General features: G+C 35.8%; 1 protein-coding gene across 1 annotated transcript in view; it reads right to left on the minus strand.

Annotated features, from left to right (window-relative positions):
* Window positions 1–13,861: 13,861 nt before the first annotated feature.
* The window catches only part of LOC131066128 (type 2 DNA topoisomerase 6 subunit B-like), a 55,430-nt gene continuing 50,696 nt past the window's right edge, over window positions 13,862–18,595 (minus strand). Inside the window, exons 6-9 of the mRNA XM_059210307.1 lie at window positions 15,198–15,451; window positions 15,022–15,148; window positions 14,392–14,760; window positions 13,862–14,263 (exon numbers count right to left, since the gene is read on the minus strand). Of these exons, the coding sequence (XP_059066290.1) occupies window positions 14,446–14,760; window positions 15,022–15,148; window positions 15,198–15,451 (696 nt within the window). The 3' untranslated portion in view covers window positions 13,862–14,263; window positions 14,392–14,445. The remainder of the gene's footprint in view (window positions 14,264–14,391; window positions 14,761–15,021; window positions 15,149–15,197; window positions 15,452–18,595) is intronic.

Consider the following 18,595-nt stretch of genomic DNA (forward strand, 5'->3'; position numbering starts at 1 on the left):
CCAAACACTCAGAATATGATCAAGAAGCACCTTCAACATGATAGAAACTGATTTCATAAGCCGGACCAAAATCATCTGATCAAAACATCAAATATCTAGTACCGGTAAAGCTAATCGGTACTAGAAAATACCAACCGGGAACATAAGTGATAGTTACCAGAGCACCAAAACATGAATCAATAGAATATGGAAAGCATATAACCATCAAGAATAAACATCCAAAACTGCATCCAAGGATCTGATCGTACCGAATCATAATTGAAGCCAAAACCAAGATAAACACCAAGACAAACCATAATAGGTCCAACTGGGATACAGTGTTGACATCAATGACAACACTTAACCAAATCCAACATATTGCCAACAATCTCCCCCTTTGGCATTGATGACAACACTGAATGTGAAAAATATCCAAGTGCCGAGGAATGCCAACAATCCCCCTCAAAGATATGACTGATTTTCACATGAATACCATCTCTCTCCCTTTGACATCAATGACAAAGGATGAATACCAAACCAAAAATACTGAACCAAACAGCTGACTACTCCCCTTGAGTAGTAGCATCATCTCATCAACCCAGATCAAAGAAAATATCTGATAAGCTTACTGGATTGATGCATTCCTGCATCTCTAAGTCTCTTCTAGAGGGTTGGTAACCACCAACTGATCTCTGAGATATTCAGAAGTATCTTTAGGCAATGGTTTTGTTAGAATATTTGCAATCTACTCCTTAGTAGGCACATAAACCAATTTGACTTCCTTTGCTTCAACCTTTTCCTTCAAGAAATTGTACCTTATAGAAATGTGTTTTGATTTGGAATGAAACACCAAATTCTTTGACATATCAATAGCAACAGTATTATCACGGTGAATAACAATAGGCTCAGCATAACTTATCCTTATATCTTTCAACATCTGTTTCATCCATAAAATCTGAGTACAGTTGGATGCAGCAACTACATATTCTGCTTCAGTAGTAGAAAATGAAGTACATGATTGTTTCTTACTAAGCCATGAAACCAACTTCTTTCCAAGAAAGAATGCATCGTCGATGGTGCATGTCATCCACATCTCCTACCCAATCAGAATTTGTATAGGCACATAATCTGAAAACATCATTCTTTGGATACCATAACCCAAGGTATGTTGTACCTACCAAATATCTAAATATCCTCTTGACATCGATATCATGAGTTCCTCTAGGATCTGACTGAAATCTAGAAACAATACAAACATCATTCATTATATCAAGTCTAGTCTGAGTTAAGTACAACAATCCACAAATCATTGATTTGTATCTACTTGGATTCAGTTTAGGGGATTCATCATCCTTTGACAATTTGCAACTGGTTATCATAGGAGTACCAAAAGGTTTTGAATTCTCAAGTCCAAATTTCTTAAGCAATTCCTTCACATACTGTGAGATTTTGCCAAGATCTAGAGGCAATGGAAAGCACAAATAAGAGAGAACAAAATAGATGATAGAAATAAATTGTATTCTATCAAGATGAAAATACTGATCAACTGGATCATTATGTGTTGTTCAATAGTTGTTTAATGAAGATGAGACTGCTTATATATGAAAGGCTATATGGATATGTGAGCACACAAACATGACATGTGGCTCAATAAGAAACAAAGGGTAGGTAGGAAATAGGTGTGGGTAGGTAGGAGAAACAATAAAATATTCCACATGAGGTGGATCACCCACAGAAGGTGAAATTATCACTTCACAATAAGTGGATATGATAAAGTAGTAACAAGATCAATACCATAAAAGGTGGAAATTCTTCTACACACACTATCCCAATGTGGCACAAACACCCAAATGTCTCATACCCAAACTACTATGAAATGCATTTCCTAAGTAAACTTAAGTAAAGTGCAATAATATCCATGATGAATAATTATTTACACCAACACCCCCCCTTAAGTGCAACTTAGGGGAGTGCACTTAATTCTACAATGCATCTAAGTAATGCAAGATGGGTCCCGGCTATGAGGCCATGTTAGGTACCCATGTACAAATGCAATTTCCCATAAACGGAGAAATAGAGAAAAACCCAATGGGAAAAAACCCTCCCCCAAAAGAGAGATGATGAAAGCACACAATGCTCTCAATGATGAATGAGAAGAACAAAACCTCATGTGAGGAAAAAGTCCCCCCCATAAGCAAGAAGAGAGACCATGGAGCCCCCCCTCAATGTTGAATATCCTGCAAGGATGGTCCAAGATGTTGACCAAAAATACCTCCCCATAAGGAAGAAAGAGAGCCAATGCTGCACCAATAATATCAAAGTGTGACAAAACTAGGTACCAAGTCGATGATGATGAATCACTCGTTGCAACATGATAAAGATTAGGCATGGAGACAACCTACTTTGAACATCATCTAGATACTCGTAAATGGCAGAAATACTGGTACAATCTAAGTCTCACAGGAGCCATGCACAAATGTGTACAATCTAAGTCTCAACTGGAGCCATGCACCAAGTCTCACAAGATATTCTTAATCTACATGTACAAGAGTATTACATCAAATATGTCAACAATGACAAGATACAAAGAGGTGTGGCACTTTATGATAATGTGAGTACAACATTGCTCATGCAAGAGCATACAACATGATAGTGCAAATCTGGAAAATGAAAATGATGCCACTAAGAAGCCCTATAGAATACTGTAGAAAAGGACGCCTCCGATTGGGATGTGGCCAAGAGATATAAAGGAGCAAATCAACCCCCACCCCCGCCTCCCCTTGACTGTCGGTTGAAAGCACTGCAAGACAGGTATGAAGTGACAAGAAAAAATTGTGTTCCCAATTTGACTTATTCCATGATATTTTTGTTTTTAAAAGATTTGAAAAATCTAAAAAAACAATTTATTATGCCCATAAAAAAAACTTTATTAAAAAATAAAGAAAAACATATAAAAGGCAATTTTTTATTTTGAAATGAAAAAAAAACTTTAAAAGCTTTTTTTATTACTATTAAAAAAACTTATTAAAAATAAGAAAAAGTTTTTTTTTTTTTATTTAAGAAATTTTTTTTTTTTTTTTTTAAAGTTAATTTGGACCCCCCCCCTCACGGGAAGGGGCTCGTAGAGCCCTGCAAGACCACTGCAGGTACTCTGTGATGACCGTAGTATTGCGGTGACCGCAACCTACATCACCCACCGTACTGCAGTGACCCCCCTTTCCCACAAAAAAATTAAAATATTTTTTTTTCCGATTTTATAAAAACAAAACCAAAAATGCCCCCCCCCCCCACCATAAAATGAATTTTTTTTTTTTTTTAATTTTCCGAAAAAAATAATAAATGGAAAAAAATAGTCCGTACGATGAGCTGGGAGGGGAAATTTTTTCAACTCAGAGTAACGGACGCTGATTTCGATGAATTGATAGTCGATCTTGGGGTTTTTGGGCCTTCTGAGTGCAATGGCGGTGACGGATTTGGCCAAAAATACTCCAAAATTGGAGATCGTTGTCGGGACAAGTCACCACCCTCCACCTTCAAACAACTCTAGATTTGGCCTCGGATGTTGGATTTGGACAAGACAAAAGGTGATTCTGACTTTCTCAAACCTCCTCAATCCAATGGTGACCTCAAATTTGACCCAACAAGCTCCAATAATAACTTGCAATAGAAAGCTCCAAAATCGAAAACCCTAAATTTCTCTCAATTGGCAAACTAATGACACTCTAATGGCTCTAATACCATGTGAGATTTTGTCAAGATCTAGAGGCAATGGAAAGCACAAATAAGAGATAACAAAATAGATGATAGAAATAAAATATATTCTATCAAGATGAAAATACTAATCAACTGGATCATTACGCGTTGTTCAATAGTTGTCTAATGCAGATGAGACTACTTATATAGGAAAGGCTATATGGATATGTGAGCACACAAACATGACATGTGGCTCAATAAGAAACAAGGGTAGGTAGAAAATAGGTGTGGGTAGGTAGGAGAAACAATAAAATATTCCACATGAGGTGGATCACCCACCGAAGGTGGAATTATCACTCCATAATAAGTGGATATGATAAAGTAGTAACAAGATCAATACCATAAAAGGTAGAAATTCTCCTACACACACTATCCCAATGTAGCACAAACACCCAAGTGTCTCATACCCAAACTACTATGAAATGCATTTCCTAAGTAAACTTAAGTAAAGTGTAATAATATCCATGATGAATAATTATTTACACCAACACATACTTAGTTTGACAAATGAAAATACCTTTATCAGTCGAAGTAATCAGCAAACCTAAGAAAAATTTCATCTCACCAATCATAGACATTTCAAATTCATTCTTCATATCATCAACAAATTTCATGCATAGGCTTTCTTCTCCTCCAAAAATGATATCATCCACAAAGACTTCAATAATCAGTATGTCATCATGCTCAATTTTATAATATAAATTACTATCAACATTACCTTTGCTAAAACCGAGCTTAGAAATATATCTATCCAATCTAGCATACCATGCTCTAGGGGTCTGTTTTAGTCCATGTAAAGATTTCTTCAATCTACAAACCATGTCCTTGTCTTCTAATTAAGAAAATCCACTAGGTTGCTCAATGTAGACTTCCTCCTCAAGATCTCCATTCAGAAATGTGTATTTGACATCCATTTGATATACTTTATAGTTCTTGTGTGCAACATAGGAAACAAATAGTTTTACCGCTCCAATTCTTGCAACCGGAGCATAAGTCTCACCATAATCAGCACCTTCTTCCTATGAATAACCTTTGCAAACCAATATAGCCTTGTTTCTTACAATTTGACCTTCCTCATTCAATTTGTTCCTGAAGACACATTTAGTTCCAATAATATCTTATTCTTTTCTATCTGATCTAATTCTTCTTCCATTGCTTTCATCCAATTTTCATCTTTACTTGCTTCAATAAATGATTTCGGTTCAATTTGAGAAATCAAGCATACCTCTTCAGTAGCTAGTCTTCTTCTAGTCATCACACCTTTTCTTTAATCTCCAATGATCTGATCTTCAGAATGATTTAGTTTCACATACCTGGAAGTCTTTGAATTTTCTTGATTTACTTACTCTTTCTATTGTTAAACAATCACAGTTGAATTTTTTGATGTTGTTGGAGTCACTAATTCAATGCTCTGAGAAGCTTCTTGTATTACCAGTTCAGGTCTGATAAATTCATCTTTCGGTCCATAGTCATATTATCTGATCTTATTATTACCTTGTTCATCCACTTTAACATTTATGCTCTCCATTATCCTCTTCAATCTTTTGTTATAACATCTATATGCTTTACTCTTAGTAGAATAACCCAAAAATATTCCTTCCTCACTTCTAGGATTAAATTTTCCCAATGCATCATCTCTTCTAATGTAGAATTTACTTCCAAAAATTCTGAAATATCTAACAGTAGGAGTATGACCAAACCATAATTCATAAGGAGTCTTGTCAGTACCACCTTTTATGTGTACTTTGTTGAAAGTGTATACATCGATATTGACAACTTCTCTCCAATAGATATCAGACAATTTAGCTTCAGTCATCATAGTCCTTGCCGCATTCAATATGGTTCTATTTTTCCTTTCCACAAATCCATTCTGATGTTGAGTTCTAGGTGTAGAAAGTTGTCTTTTGATTCCATTCTTCTCACAAAAGTTGTTGAATTCAGCGGATGTAAATTCACCACCTTGATCTGATCCTAAGCATTTTATCTCCAATCTTGTCTCAGTCTCAACCATAGCTTTGAAAATTCTAAATTTCTCAAGAGCTTCTGATTTTTCCTTTAAAAATGCAACCCACGTCATTCTAGAGTATTCATCAATAACTAACATAAAATATCTATCGCCTTGAAAACTTTTAGTCCTTGTCAGTTCACACAGATCAGTGTGAATAAGATCAAAAATTTCATTAGATTTATCATGTATACTTCTAAATAAGTTCTGACTTGCTTACCCATTTGACATTCTCTACATACCGGATTATGAGGTTTGACAATCTTGGGCAAATCTCTAACAGCTTGTGTTGAACTGATCTTCACTATGCAATCAAAATTTACATGACACATCATCTTATGACATAACCATGTTTCATCAATCTGGGCATTCAAACAAGCTTTCTCACCGAAGTTCAAATGAAAAATGTTTCCTTTGGTCTGGGTTCCGAAAGCAATTTCCAATCCAGATCTATTGATGATCTTGCATTTTCCATCCTTGAATTGCAAATAAAATCCTCTATCCACCATCTGACCTACACTTAAAATATTGTGCTTCAAGCCTTCAACATAATAAACATTATCAGTATTAGTCTTACCATCCAATGATATTGTTAATTTGCTTTTGATCCTACATGCCTTGTTGTCTCCAAATATGACTAGTCCGCCATCAAATTCTTGTAGTGATAGAATTTTTCTCTTGTCACCGGTTATGTGATGTGAGCATCCACTGTTTATAACCCATTCATCACTTTCTTCAATTTTAGCAGCTAAAGCCTTCTCCTCAGTATGAGTTGCTTCAATGACAGGTTCCGGAGAATCATCCTTGATAGCAATAAAGACCCAATCTTTACCTGAGCTTCCATTGTCGGTTCCACTTACAGGTTCATCATCATCATCAGTAATACCAAAATCATCATCACCAACATAATAGCATGATTTCTCCTTATTCCTTCTAAATCTAGGTTTGTTTTGATATTCCGGATTAGGCTTATAACTCCTCACAAATCTTTCATGATTCCTAGCAGCTCTTTCAGGGCATCTAGAAGCAAAATGACCAATCTTATTGCATGAAAAATATATAAAAGACACCTTTCCTTCATAGTTACTTCCAGCCGGTCCTTTAGGAATTCTTCTAGCAATCAGGGCTTCCATCTCTTCAAGTTCTATGTCTTCCCTTTCAATGTCCTCCAAATCTTTAACATACAATTCCTTCCAATCTATCTTTTGCTTACTGGAGGCAAATGATTTTCAATGTAGTTTCAATTTTAGTAGCACTCTGATCTCCAAGTTCCTCAAGTTCAAAAGAAGTCAATTTCCGAAGTAATGCATCTCTGGTAACAGGGGTACTTGACATTGTCTAGAGTTCATGGATTGCAGTAGCCTTCATCTTATAAATTGGAGGTAGAACTCTCAAAACCTTTGACACAATCTCATCCTCACTAACTGATCTGCCGCAACATTTGATTCCCATGACAATCTCATTTACTCTATCCATAAAAGAACTTATCTTCTCATCTTCTTCCATCTTCAAAGTTTCATAGCTTACCCAAAAACTTTCAAGTTTTTCAATCTTTACTACTTGGTCGCCTTCATAAATAGTTTCAAGCTTTGTCCATATCTACTTTGCATTCTCCAACTCTATGACATTCAATAGCTTTTCATCAAATAAGACGCTTAACAATGGTTCTTTTGCTCTAACATCATTTTCAGCTCTCTTATGTTCATCTGCAAGTGCCAATGTTCCAGAATTAGGATCATGAGGTATATACCCTTTCTCCACTATCTCCCAAACTTCAACTCCAAGTCATCTCAAATGAATCTTCATTCGCTCCTTCCATATTTTATAGTTTGTACCATCAAATCTAAGACTATCCTTTCGGTAGGGGTTGAATGTAGAACTAGATGCAGTTGCCATCGGATCTCCTCAAGAAGTTAAGCTTTTGCAAAGAGGACCAATGCTCTGATACCAATTGTTAGACATATATGATACTGGGAGTAAACTGAGAGGGGGGGTGAATCAATTTACTAGCAGAAATCAAACTTATTGCATCTCAAAACCTTTAAACGAAGCACAAAGAAACCAACACAATGAAGGATAAAACATGAAAGCACAATACACACAACACCAATATTTTTGACATGGAAAACCTGATAAAGGGAAAAACCAGGGTGGGAAATCCTACCCACAATCAGATAATACTTTTGCAGCAGTATGTGAAATAATTGCAATGGGGATTTCACTTGCAATCAGGCCAACCATGTAGAGCTCACTGCTCATCACATTAGAGAAGTCTCATTGACTTACAAAACATCGGACTACAATTTGGGAAGAATGAATTGTGAAAGTAGCATCTCCTAATGATTGATACAATTCCGGTTAAGCACAGATTTCTGCCCTACAATACCAAATGTAATGTCCCTGAACCGATCAACACACAAAGCCCACAACAAGATGCGAAGACCACCAAGAAGGCGTACGGTGCCAGTCGTATGATGAGGTTGTGCTAGCCATACGGTGGTGTTTGTGCTAGTCGTATGGTGAGGGTGGTGCAACTGTACAGTATGTACAGCTTTGATCGTACGATTGGAGATGATGGTCGTACGATGAGTGAATGACCACCCCAGAGCCCTCCAAACTCAGACAGTTCGGTATTGCACATTCTTTCGCTATGTATTTGCCTTCGTCGATAATATGATTGCTAGAAAGAAATATAGTTCAAGCCATGGAGATGGTGTATTACGTCGGGATAGAGATTTGTACATGCAAGAGGAAATGATGAGCGAACAATAGTTTTGGAGCAAGAATAACCACAGACAAGAGGAAATAATAGTAGCACTTCAGATTGATAAAGATAGGTACTCCATATTATAATAATAAAAATTGATTTAATAATGATGAGGTTCCAAATTTGCCAGATCTGGACAAGTACACAGAGCATAATAGGGTGAGAGATGAATCCCACTGAAACTGCGGATACCAAGTAGGGAGGGTCTTCCACCTTCGAAATGACTGACCACGGAATTCCAACTGGAGTTCACACAAACAAAGGAAAATACCAAATTTGCATATCTACAATAATGACAAACTCAGCCATAAATATGGGCTCCCGAACCAGAAGGTTCCCGAAGGATTACAAACAGGCCGACACAAACATAACTTAACTAATAAAATAAAAAGGGGGGCCCAACAGATTTTATTATTAAATTTAGGGCCATACAATAATTAATATTATTTAATTATATCGAGGACATTACAAATCCTCGCCGCCCAAAGATTGCTTGCCCTCAAGCAATCCATCATCAAACGGTTTGCCCATTGTAGAGATCCAAGGTCCCAATCCAAGCGCAGACACCGATAGCCATATCTGAAATCTCCATGCCGCAACATGACCACGTGCCCACACATGGAAGTAAGTGAGAAGAGTAAACCTCCCTCCAGCTTCCACTGCTCCACTCTGATATAAATATTGTCATGCCTAGAGTCGTCAGGATCCCACTAAAACCAATCATCAAACACATCGATGCCCGGATCCCAAGCTATCATGCGGGTATGTGCAGGATCATCGTGGGCCAAAAAGGCCCTTAAGTGGCAATGAAAATCAGAAAACAGAGTTAGGCAACTTGACGTAAAAATTTGAATAAGTTACCAACATTATTTCAAAAATATGTAAGAATAAAATCTGTAGAAAATTAAATGTACTACTAGTTGTTTTTTGAAAAAAATAAATCTATTTAATGAAAATTCCAAATTTCAAAACAATAGTACTTAAATTTCAAGAAAAAAAAAATAAGCAAGTGTCTGTCTGACCACCCTAATCACAATCAAATCATAATATTTCTTTATAAGATTTTAGATATAAGTAGAAGACTCATATCCGAATGAGATACATATTTTTTTGTATTTTGTTTTAAATAAATAATTAATTATGATTTTTTTACTACATTTATTAAAAATATAAAAAAAGTGTATGTTTGACCACCATAACTTGGCCAAAACTTTATGAAATTTAATTTTTTTTGTTTTAATCCTATAATATACGAAGCATTAAATGTGACACATGTTTCAGATTCAAAAAATGTGATACAATTTGAAAGTTATAGATATTTTTCAATCAGCCTATCAATCAGAACTTTAGTCAGAATATCACCACTTTTTGGCCCCTCATGATCCTGCACATACCCATGCCATCATGCCAATCAGTCATTTTCCCATGATGGTCTAGAATCTCAAAACTCATTTGCAACAGGTTCTTCTTATGTAGATGTCGCTCTTCCTGAAAAGCAACGCTCATGTCTGCCGCATGTTCTTCATACCACTGCGATGTTCCAGAATCCCTGACACTCACTATGTTCTACGAAAGACCATGGAGGCAGAATACCCCATGGAAGAACCACTTGGCCACTTGAGCTTCCTGATATCCGATGGAGATGGCAAAGAAATGGGCATACCTGGTCAAACGATCTGCCACGACGAAGATACAATCCTTTCTTTGTACTTTGGGAAGCCCGGTAATGAAATCCATCAAGATGCTATCCCATTTCTGGCCGAGGATTGGCAATGGTTGCAGCAGTCCAGCGGGTAAGGTGTGCTCAGATTTGTTTTGCTGACAAGTGGAGCATTCTCGCACGTACTGCAGAACGTCGTTCTTAAGTCCCTTCTAGGAAAGCCTCTCCTGGACCCATCTATAGGTTTTCAAGTATCCTAGGTGTCCGGCCAAGGGAGAGTCGTGCATTTCCTTTTGAATCTTCTCCTTCATCTTCGACTCGGGCATTAGATAGATTTTATCCTTGTACTAAATGATGTCATCAACCACCTTGTGTCTGTCATCCTGCATTTGACCATCCATCAGTTTGCAGGAAAAAGTATTCTTGGAGTATTCAACCAACATATGTTCCTTTCCAATCCGTCGAAATTTGGGATAGAGAACATATGGCAAGCCTTCTCACAAGGGTTTGAGAGAGCTTCAACTCACTTCTTAAATCCCTCAACACATATATCAATCCATCACTCGATGCCATGATTCTCCCAATAGGCTGGCAGAATTATTAGCTTTGATACCACTATAATGTCCTTGAACCAATCAACACACAAAGCCCACAACAAGATGCGAAGACCACCAAGAAGGCGTACGGTGCTAGCCGTACGATGAGGTTGTGGTAGTCGTATGATGGTGTTTGTGCCAGTCGTACAGTGAGGGTGGTGCAAGTCGTACGGTGGTGTTTGTGCTAGTCGTATGGTGAGGGTGGTGCAACCGTACGATATGTACAACTTTGATCGTACGGTTGGAGATGTTGGCCATACGGTAAGTGAATGACCACCCCGGAGCCCTCCAAACTCAGACAATTCAGTATTGCACACTCTTCCGCTATGTATTTGCCTTCATCAATAATATGATTGCCAGAAAGAAATATAGTTCAAGCCATGGAGATGGTGTATTACGCTAGGATAGAGATTCGTACATGCAAGAGGAAATGATGAGTGAAAAATAGTTTTGGAGCAAGAATAACCACGAGCAAGAGGAAATAATAGTAGCACTACAGATTGATATAGATAGGTACTCCAGATTACAATAATAAAAATTGATTTAATAATAATGAGGTTCCAAATTTGCCAGATCTGGAACAAGTACACAGAGCAGAATAGGGTGAGGGATGAATCCCACCGAAACTGTGGATACCAAGTAGGGAGGGTCTTCCACCTCCGAAATGACTGACCACGGAATTCCAATTGGAATTTACACAAAGGAAAATACCAAATTCACATATCTACAACAATGACAGACCCGACCATAAATATGGGCTCCCGAACCAGAAAGTTCCTGAAGGGTTACAAACAGGTCGACACAAACATAACTTAACTAATAAAATGAAAAGGGGGCCTGACAAATTTTATTATTAAATTTAGGGCCATACAATAATTAATATTATTTAATTATACTAAGGACATTACACCAAAAACCTTCTGTCAAATAATATATAACTTGTTCGCACATAAAACTTCCTCTGATAATGTAGACATAACCATCGATCCCAAAAACCATATCGATATCCAAATTACATGAATAAGTCACCTATAAATACAAATCATCAACCTTATGATAAGGTTGGCTAAACCCTAAACCCAAAAACCCATAATAACAAAAATTACAGTATACAGTATCACCATACCAATATTATGATTTACATTACATAGCATGGACCTAATTCAAATATCCAAACAATTATATCCGCTGGAAATTCCGTTAAGACCAAAATCCAACACGTTTCACCAATTAGTAGAAGCCCTCAGTAAAGTAACACAGAAAGTCTAACCGGATCCAAATAGGACCACCATAACAACACACCAACCAATGCAAAGTCACCAAACATTAAGAATATGATCAAGAAGCACCTTCAGCGTGATAGAAACCAATTTCATAAGCCGGACCAAAATCGTCTGATCAAGACATCAAATATCACTTACCGGTAAAGCTAACCGATACCAGGAAATACCAACCAGGAACATAAATGATAGTTACCGAAGCACCAAAACATGAATCAACAGAATATGGCAAGCATATAACCATCCAGAAAGCATCCAAAACCACATCCAAGGATCTAATCATACCGGATCGGAATCGAAGCCAAAACCAAGATAAACACCAAGACAAACCGAGATAGGTCCAACTGGGATAGCAGAACCATATCCAACTGGTATACAGTGTTGATATCAATGACAACACTTAACCAAATCCAACATATTGCCAACAAAAGTTATCATCATCAAGAAATGACTATTATGGGGAGATGGATAAGCTAGTTTTTTATCTTTATTTTATTGCTTCTTTTAGAACTAGCTTTCTTTAAAAATGTTTTATTTCCTCTTTTTTTGTAAAAGGGATAGAATTGCTTTAAAATGATTTTTTATAATATTTAATTTTTACTTTAATTCCCTGAAATTGGCCTCTTAAGATCTTACAAATAAGTATTTGTGAACACATAATTTGTTAATAACAATTCAGGCCAAACTAAAGTCATTGTGTTATTCAATGTTTGAAAGTTTGTAATTTCAAGGAGTAAAATGACAAGATTATAACTAGCCAATCTTAATATTGGCAATATTCATCTTCTAAATTGTAGTCACGTATGCAATTCAGTTGTTTATTCTATGACACATGTAATGTTCATCGCATAGTCCTTTCTTATTAATGTTAATTCACTAGCCTCTAATTTTGTCAATAGTTACCATTCATTGGTCATTCCTACAAATCTTTGTTTGCAATAAAATATCGGTTTCCATTCAACTACTAAAAGTTGTGTATATTTTTGCTCTTGACAATTTAACCTTGTTATATTTGAAAATCTTCATACAAGGCTTGACTATTGACAATCTGGAGCAAAAATGCAATCAATTAAATTATTACATTTAATGCAAAGCTTCAGTAAATTTTTGTACAATAAGCATATTTGTAAGCTTGCTTTATAGTCTTAGTTCAGGTTTAGTTATATTTCAAAGAGCTTCCCTTACAATTAGAGCAGTTTTACTATGTGTTATCTCACAAGAGAAATCAAAACTCTAAGAGACTACTATTGCTTTTCCCACTCAGCATCAATCATGAAAGGAGACCATGGGAATTTTTTAGATCATTTTCATAGAAATTCATTTTCAAAATATTTGTTTCTAAAGAGATGTCTACAAGATAGGCCTAAAATGTTGATAAAATTAAGTAGATTGAACATAATTATATCTAGATAGTAGATTTGAATAAACATGTGAGAAGTTTGTTGTGTCATTATAATCTGTTCTTACAAGCACGTCTTCTATACATCAATCATGAAATGAAATCTTAACGTTCTTGCATGCATTCAGTGTTTTAATAGGGTGCCGAAGGTATTGTTTTTATGACCATAAATGAAAAATAAACTAAAAACAAAGGTAATTCTTGCCCACAGATTGTTTCTACAGTGCTATATTAATGACCAAGTAATACTTTATAAATACTTTATAATATCTCTTGCAATCATCTTACCATTTGCAATAATAGAAAAGTTATATGCTAGTAATTTCTAGTTCATAAAGCATGTGACTAATTGCGTACTGTAAGGCTTAGGTAAACTTGTTTGGAGGAATTAACTCATGAACACACCTTAACAACAACCAAAATAAAAAATAAAAACATGCCAAATATTACTTCTCTTATTAGAAAGAAACTTTTGAAAAAATCATGCTTCAAGTTGAATTAATCTTGGATCTTGTTCCAAAGGCTAAAATATACCAAGAAAGGTTTTCACAGGCACCATATTTTATGGTGGCAACAAATTGTACAAATATGTAAATGAGATTTTTTTGATCGTGGCATGGTCAATATTTCAAAAACTAAGAAACATTAAAAAAAGGCAGATTAAAAAACATCAAAATCCCTTAGTGGAAATTAAGATGTCATATCTAACAACAACAAAAAAAATTGTTTCTGTAAGAAAGAATTATATGCTTGATATAATGTGTATCCCTTATAGCATACTCCCCAGCACAAGTCTCTCTTCTTGTTCTGATTTTCAAAATAACCTGCCAAACAAGAAAATAAGTTCTCTTTAGAATATAGAATTATAAACAAACTTCATATTGTGAAAAAAAAAATTGCTAAAAAAGCCGACAATAAGTCTGTCGGCAGTACCAGAAAAGAGACAACATACTTCCTGTATGGCATGAAAGAGGTTAACGTTTCAGATGATTTAATGTAGCATCATCTACAAGAAGTCCCATATGCTTGTATATTCATCCAGGTTATTTTCATTGTCAACTTCATCTTCACACTCTTCTTTGGATGGTTCCTCACATGTAGGTTGGACATCTGTATTTGCAGTTCTTTTGGTTGGATTTCTGTCAGTAATATTGATAACATCGAGAATCTTTTTGTTGATGCAAGACAACAATTTTTCTTGACACAAATCTTCTAGAGATACTCCAACAATATGGGCACATTCTTCTTTGAAATTCATGTCATTTGATGACATGATCAAACCAGAAATAGATCTAGACAAATCTGGGGCATAAGTTTTCATCTGCAAGTTCATAAATCGTTAATAGCCACAGATTCTTACAATTAACAAAGATTAGAGCCTGATGATGAAAAGAGAGGGCAGTTGATAGAAAGAAGAATAAGCATTCTCAACTGTACAAAATATATTTATAATTGATTATTTAAAGGATGAAATAAATGGAAGACCAGAATATGGAAAACTATGAAACTTGAAGTGAAGGATGATTCCTCAGCATTGAATCTCAGGATATGTTTATTAAATATCCTTGCAATTTACAAATACCTTGCATGCACGCTGGCTGAGGAAAAGTTCTGGATTGTTTTCTTTCAATTCATTCAATGCCTTTCCCAAAGCATTCTTGACAATTACCAATTCAGAAAATGCCTTCTTTCTCCTTTTTAAGCATTTGCTACGAAGTTAAGGATAAATAATCAAAGTGCCTTGAATCCTCAAACAACTAAAAAAACAAATGCCTAAAAACTTGTACCGAATCAATCATGTTTTCAGGTGGATATTCTCTTTTATATCTGTGAAGAACAATATCCAAATTTACAATTGTCTGCAGTCCTTCCCATTCAATGGAAGCATCACCAAAATTGTCTACTTCAATACCTTTCATATGTAGCCCATAATTTTTCCAATCAACACTCTTTAAAGCTTGTACCATTGAAACTGTAACAGAATTTGGAAAGTATTCTTCAAAATATAAGGCCTGCATATATTTTCCCTTTACTCAGAAAGCTGTGCATCAATTATCTGGAATAAAATTTCTTTGAAGATCTTCAAAATCTAGAATGTTTTCACCGAGTATAAATAGAAAGCATTAACTGGAGTTTATACACCCATCATAGAATCTAAGCATGTAAAAGATTCAAAATGGTAAAAGCAGTAACATCAAACAGAAGTGTGGCTTTTTTAACTTAACATGTGCCCAACTACTACCTATCACCAACAAAAATACAAATGCTAAACCACCTAAGGCGCCCCCAATCTCTATTCTAACCCTTCAATAACTTCACTTAAATCTAGTCACAGCTACAAGTCAGAGTTGAAGGTAATAATTTGCCTGAAGATGTAAAAGAAGAAAAAATCACTTTAAAGAAAAAACAGGTATTGTGGCCCAATATTCCAAGAACAAAAGAAAACATTCAGTGCAACACAAAGATACAAAAGTCTTAGGCCATTAATAAATGAGTATGAAATGAATAGTGACGTTTAGAATGATTAGGTAATCCCTCAAGGTCACAAATATAAGTTATTACAAATTTGGGGATAAGCTTGATTCCATGAGGCTATCTTGTTCCAAACAGATCTTAAAACAAATTTGAACATACACTTTTTGAAGTAAAGATTGAGGGTCCTCAAAAAATATAAGTTACTGTATTTGATTTTGGACATAATGAAATTTATAGGTCAAAAATAAGTTACAAGTACTTTGCGAAAAAGTGTTTTGATGATTTCAAGAATCTATATAGAGGATATTAGCAAAACATACCATGAGCATATCATTCCAAATGGGTCATCGATTGGACAAATCATATAATTGAATAAAAATAACGAAAATCATGTAAATTAAGAATTTCATGTTAAATTTTATCATTGGATTTTTATTTTACATTTTCTGCCATACGTCAAATAAATCATGTCTTGGACATGTTCAAGATAGATTTCGTAATCAGGTTATGTAAACTTGGACTTATACCTCTGGTTACTCTTGGACATTATTGAGGTTTGACAAATAAAAATATCAAATAAGCTCCAGGAACATGCCTTTGAAAAGTAATGACTTGCCAATAATTTTCCATAATTAATATTCCAAAAGGAAAGGTAAACCCTGTTATTGTAAAAACTATAAAGAAATGTGTCTGTGGGTGAATAATTGACATAGACCTATTTATAGAACATTGTTGTAGATTGTCAAATTAATAACTTCATATAATGACAAAAATACAATGCTGGCACCCACAACAATTGCACATTGTAGGCTGCTTAAATATAATTGTAATAACCACCCTTGAAAAAAAATTATTTTTACCAGAGTTGCCTGGGGACGCGTCCCCAACCTGAAAACCCCCGTCCCCGTCCCGGGGACGTTTCGGGGACTTGGGGACGGCCAGGGGACGTTTCCCCCCGTCCCCAAATTGTCCTGCATTTTGAGGGGACGTCCCCGAAATGGGGGGACGCCTGCCCTAGCTCTGGGGGACGTCCGTACGTCCCAGGGACGGCTGGGGATGGCTGGGACGTCCCCAATCAGTCCCGGGGACAGCCAGACGTCCCCCATATCTAAGGCCATTAAAAAATATTAAAATAATAAAAAAAGTTGTATTTTCAATTTTTTTAAAAAATTTTCTAATATGCCCCTTATTAATTCAAATTGTTATTAAAAATTAAAAAAATTAAAAGATAACATTAATTAAATTTTAAATTTATTAATTTAATTCATAATTTTGACAATGAAACTATATGGCAGCAGTGTAGCCTTTGGGCATTTTGACACAGAGATTAGAAAATCGCCCAAAAATCATCAAACTCGGCGAGTCAATAGAAAAATAACACCCAACGCCTTTGTTAAAGAATAAGTTTTTTTGGCCTCGCGGGGCGCTACCCCTCGACCCCGCCCTGTATCGCGACAGGGAGCACGTAAGGGGCGCTGCCCCCAAACCCCCGTTGAAAAATATGGTGGGAAACTGCGTCGATAGAAGTAGGGAAAATTTAACCTCTTTGTCTTGACATTTTGTATGTTATTTCTTTTATATCTATTATGATATGCATATTGACAATGTGAATGAATTGAAATTCTGATTTATGAATGCATAATTGCATATTGTCTATTGAGTATTAACAATGTTGTATGTTCAGAATTTACATTCTAAAATGTTTTCAACTTTTCATAGTATCATACACATGCTATATCCATGTTTTATTGTTTTCATATGAATATAATGTATGTATGCATGCTTTATCCATGTTTTCATATGAACATTTAGAATTTTGAATTTTTACTATATATTTTAAATTTTTCCTATATTTTATATAGCCATCCCCTTTGCCGTCCCCCACCGTCCCCAAATTTGGCAAAAAAATTTGCCGTCCCGGAAACACGTCCCGCCGTCCCCTGCCGTCCCTGTCCCGGAAACTCGGGGTAACTTTGATTTTTACCAATTGATAATATAACAATTTAAACCACACAAAGTTTCAACTGCTGCCATACATTTTCTATCAATAAACAGCGTTCAAACTCTTCACTACTTCGCTCTAAATTCTCTCAACTTGTCTGGAAGGAAGAATACCCAAGTCTGGAAATTATCTTGAAATCATATCAGGTCTGTCATACCTCTATACCAGCAGGTACAACCAACCCAGCACGTTGTACAGCTCCCATTTAGGCATTCAAACACCAAGAAACCTGCCTGAAATGGTTACCCAAGGTCACCAAAGGTCAAAGGACTTCATAACAGAAAAGAAATAACCTCCAAAGGGCAGCGTTGAGAATAAAGAGATCACATGCCTAGCATCCAAATGCTCTAGGAAAGTGATACAACCCTCCTAGTATTTTGTACAACCTACAAACAGCTCCAAAAATCCCCTTCAAAGGAGCCGCCTTACAATGGAGAAGCAATATGCACACCCCAAATATTTCAAACCCTGTAACAACGTTTTCCAACAAGGATTGGATGGTACAACCTACTCTTGGAGAATGGTACGGCCAACCCAAAGTTCCATTTAGAAATGTTCCAAACATACCCCAAAAATCTTTGGAAGTGATGCTAAATGCACTCCAAAAATCTGCACTTAGAACACATCAAAACCTTCATATTGAAACCCCAAAAACTGAAAACTCTATAAGAATATTGGT

This window comes from Cryptomeria japonica, chromosome 1, assembly GCF_030272615.1.
Source record: "Cryptomeria japonica chromosome 1, Sugi_1.0, whole genome shotgun sequence".
NCBI classification, from domain to species: Eukaryota; Viridiplantae; Streptophyta; class Pinopsida; order Cupressales; family Cupressaceae; genus Cryptomeria; species Cryptomeria japonica.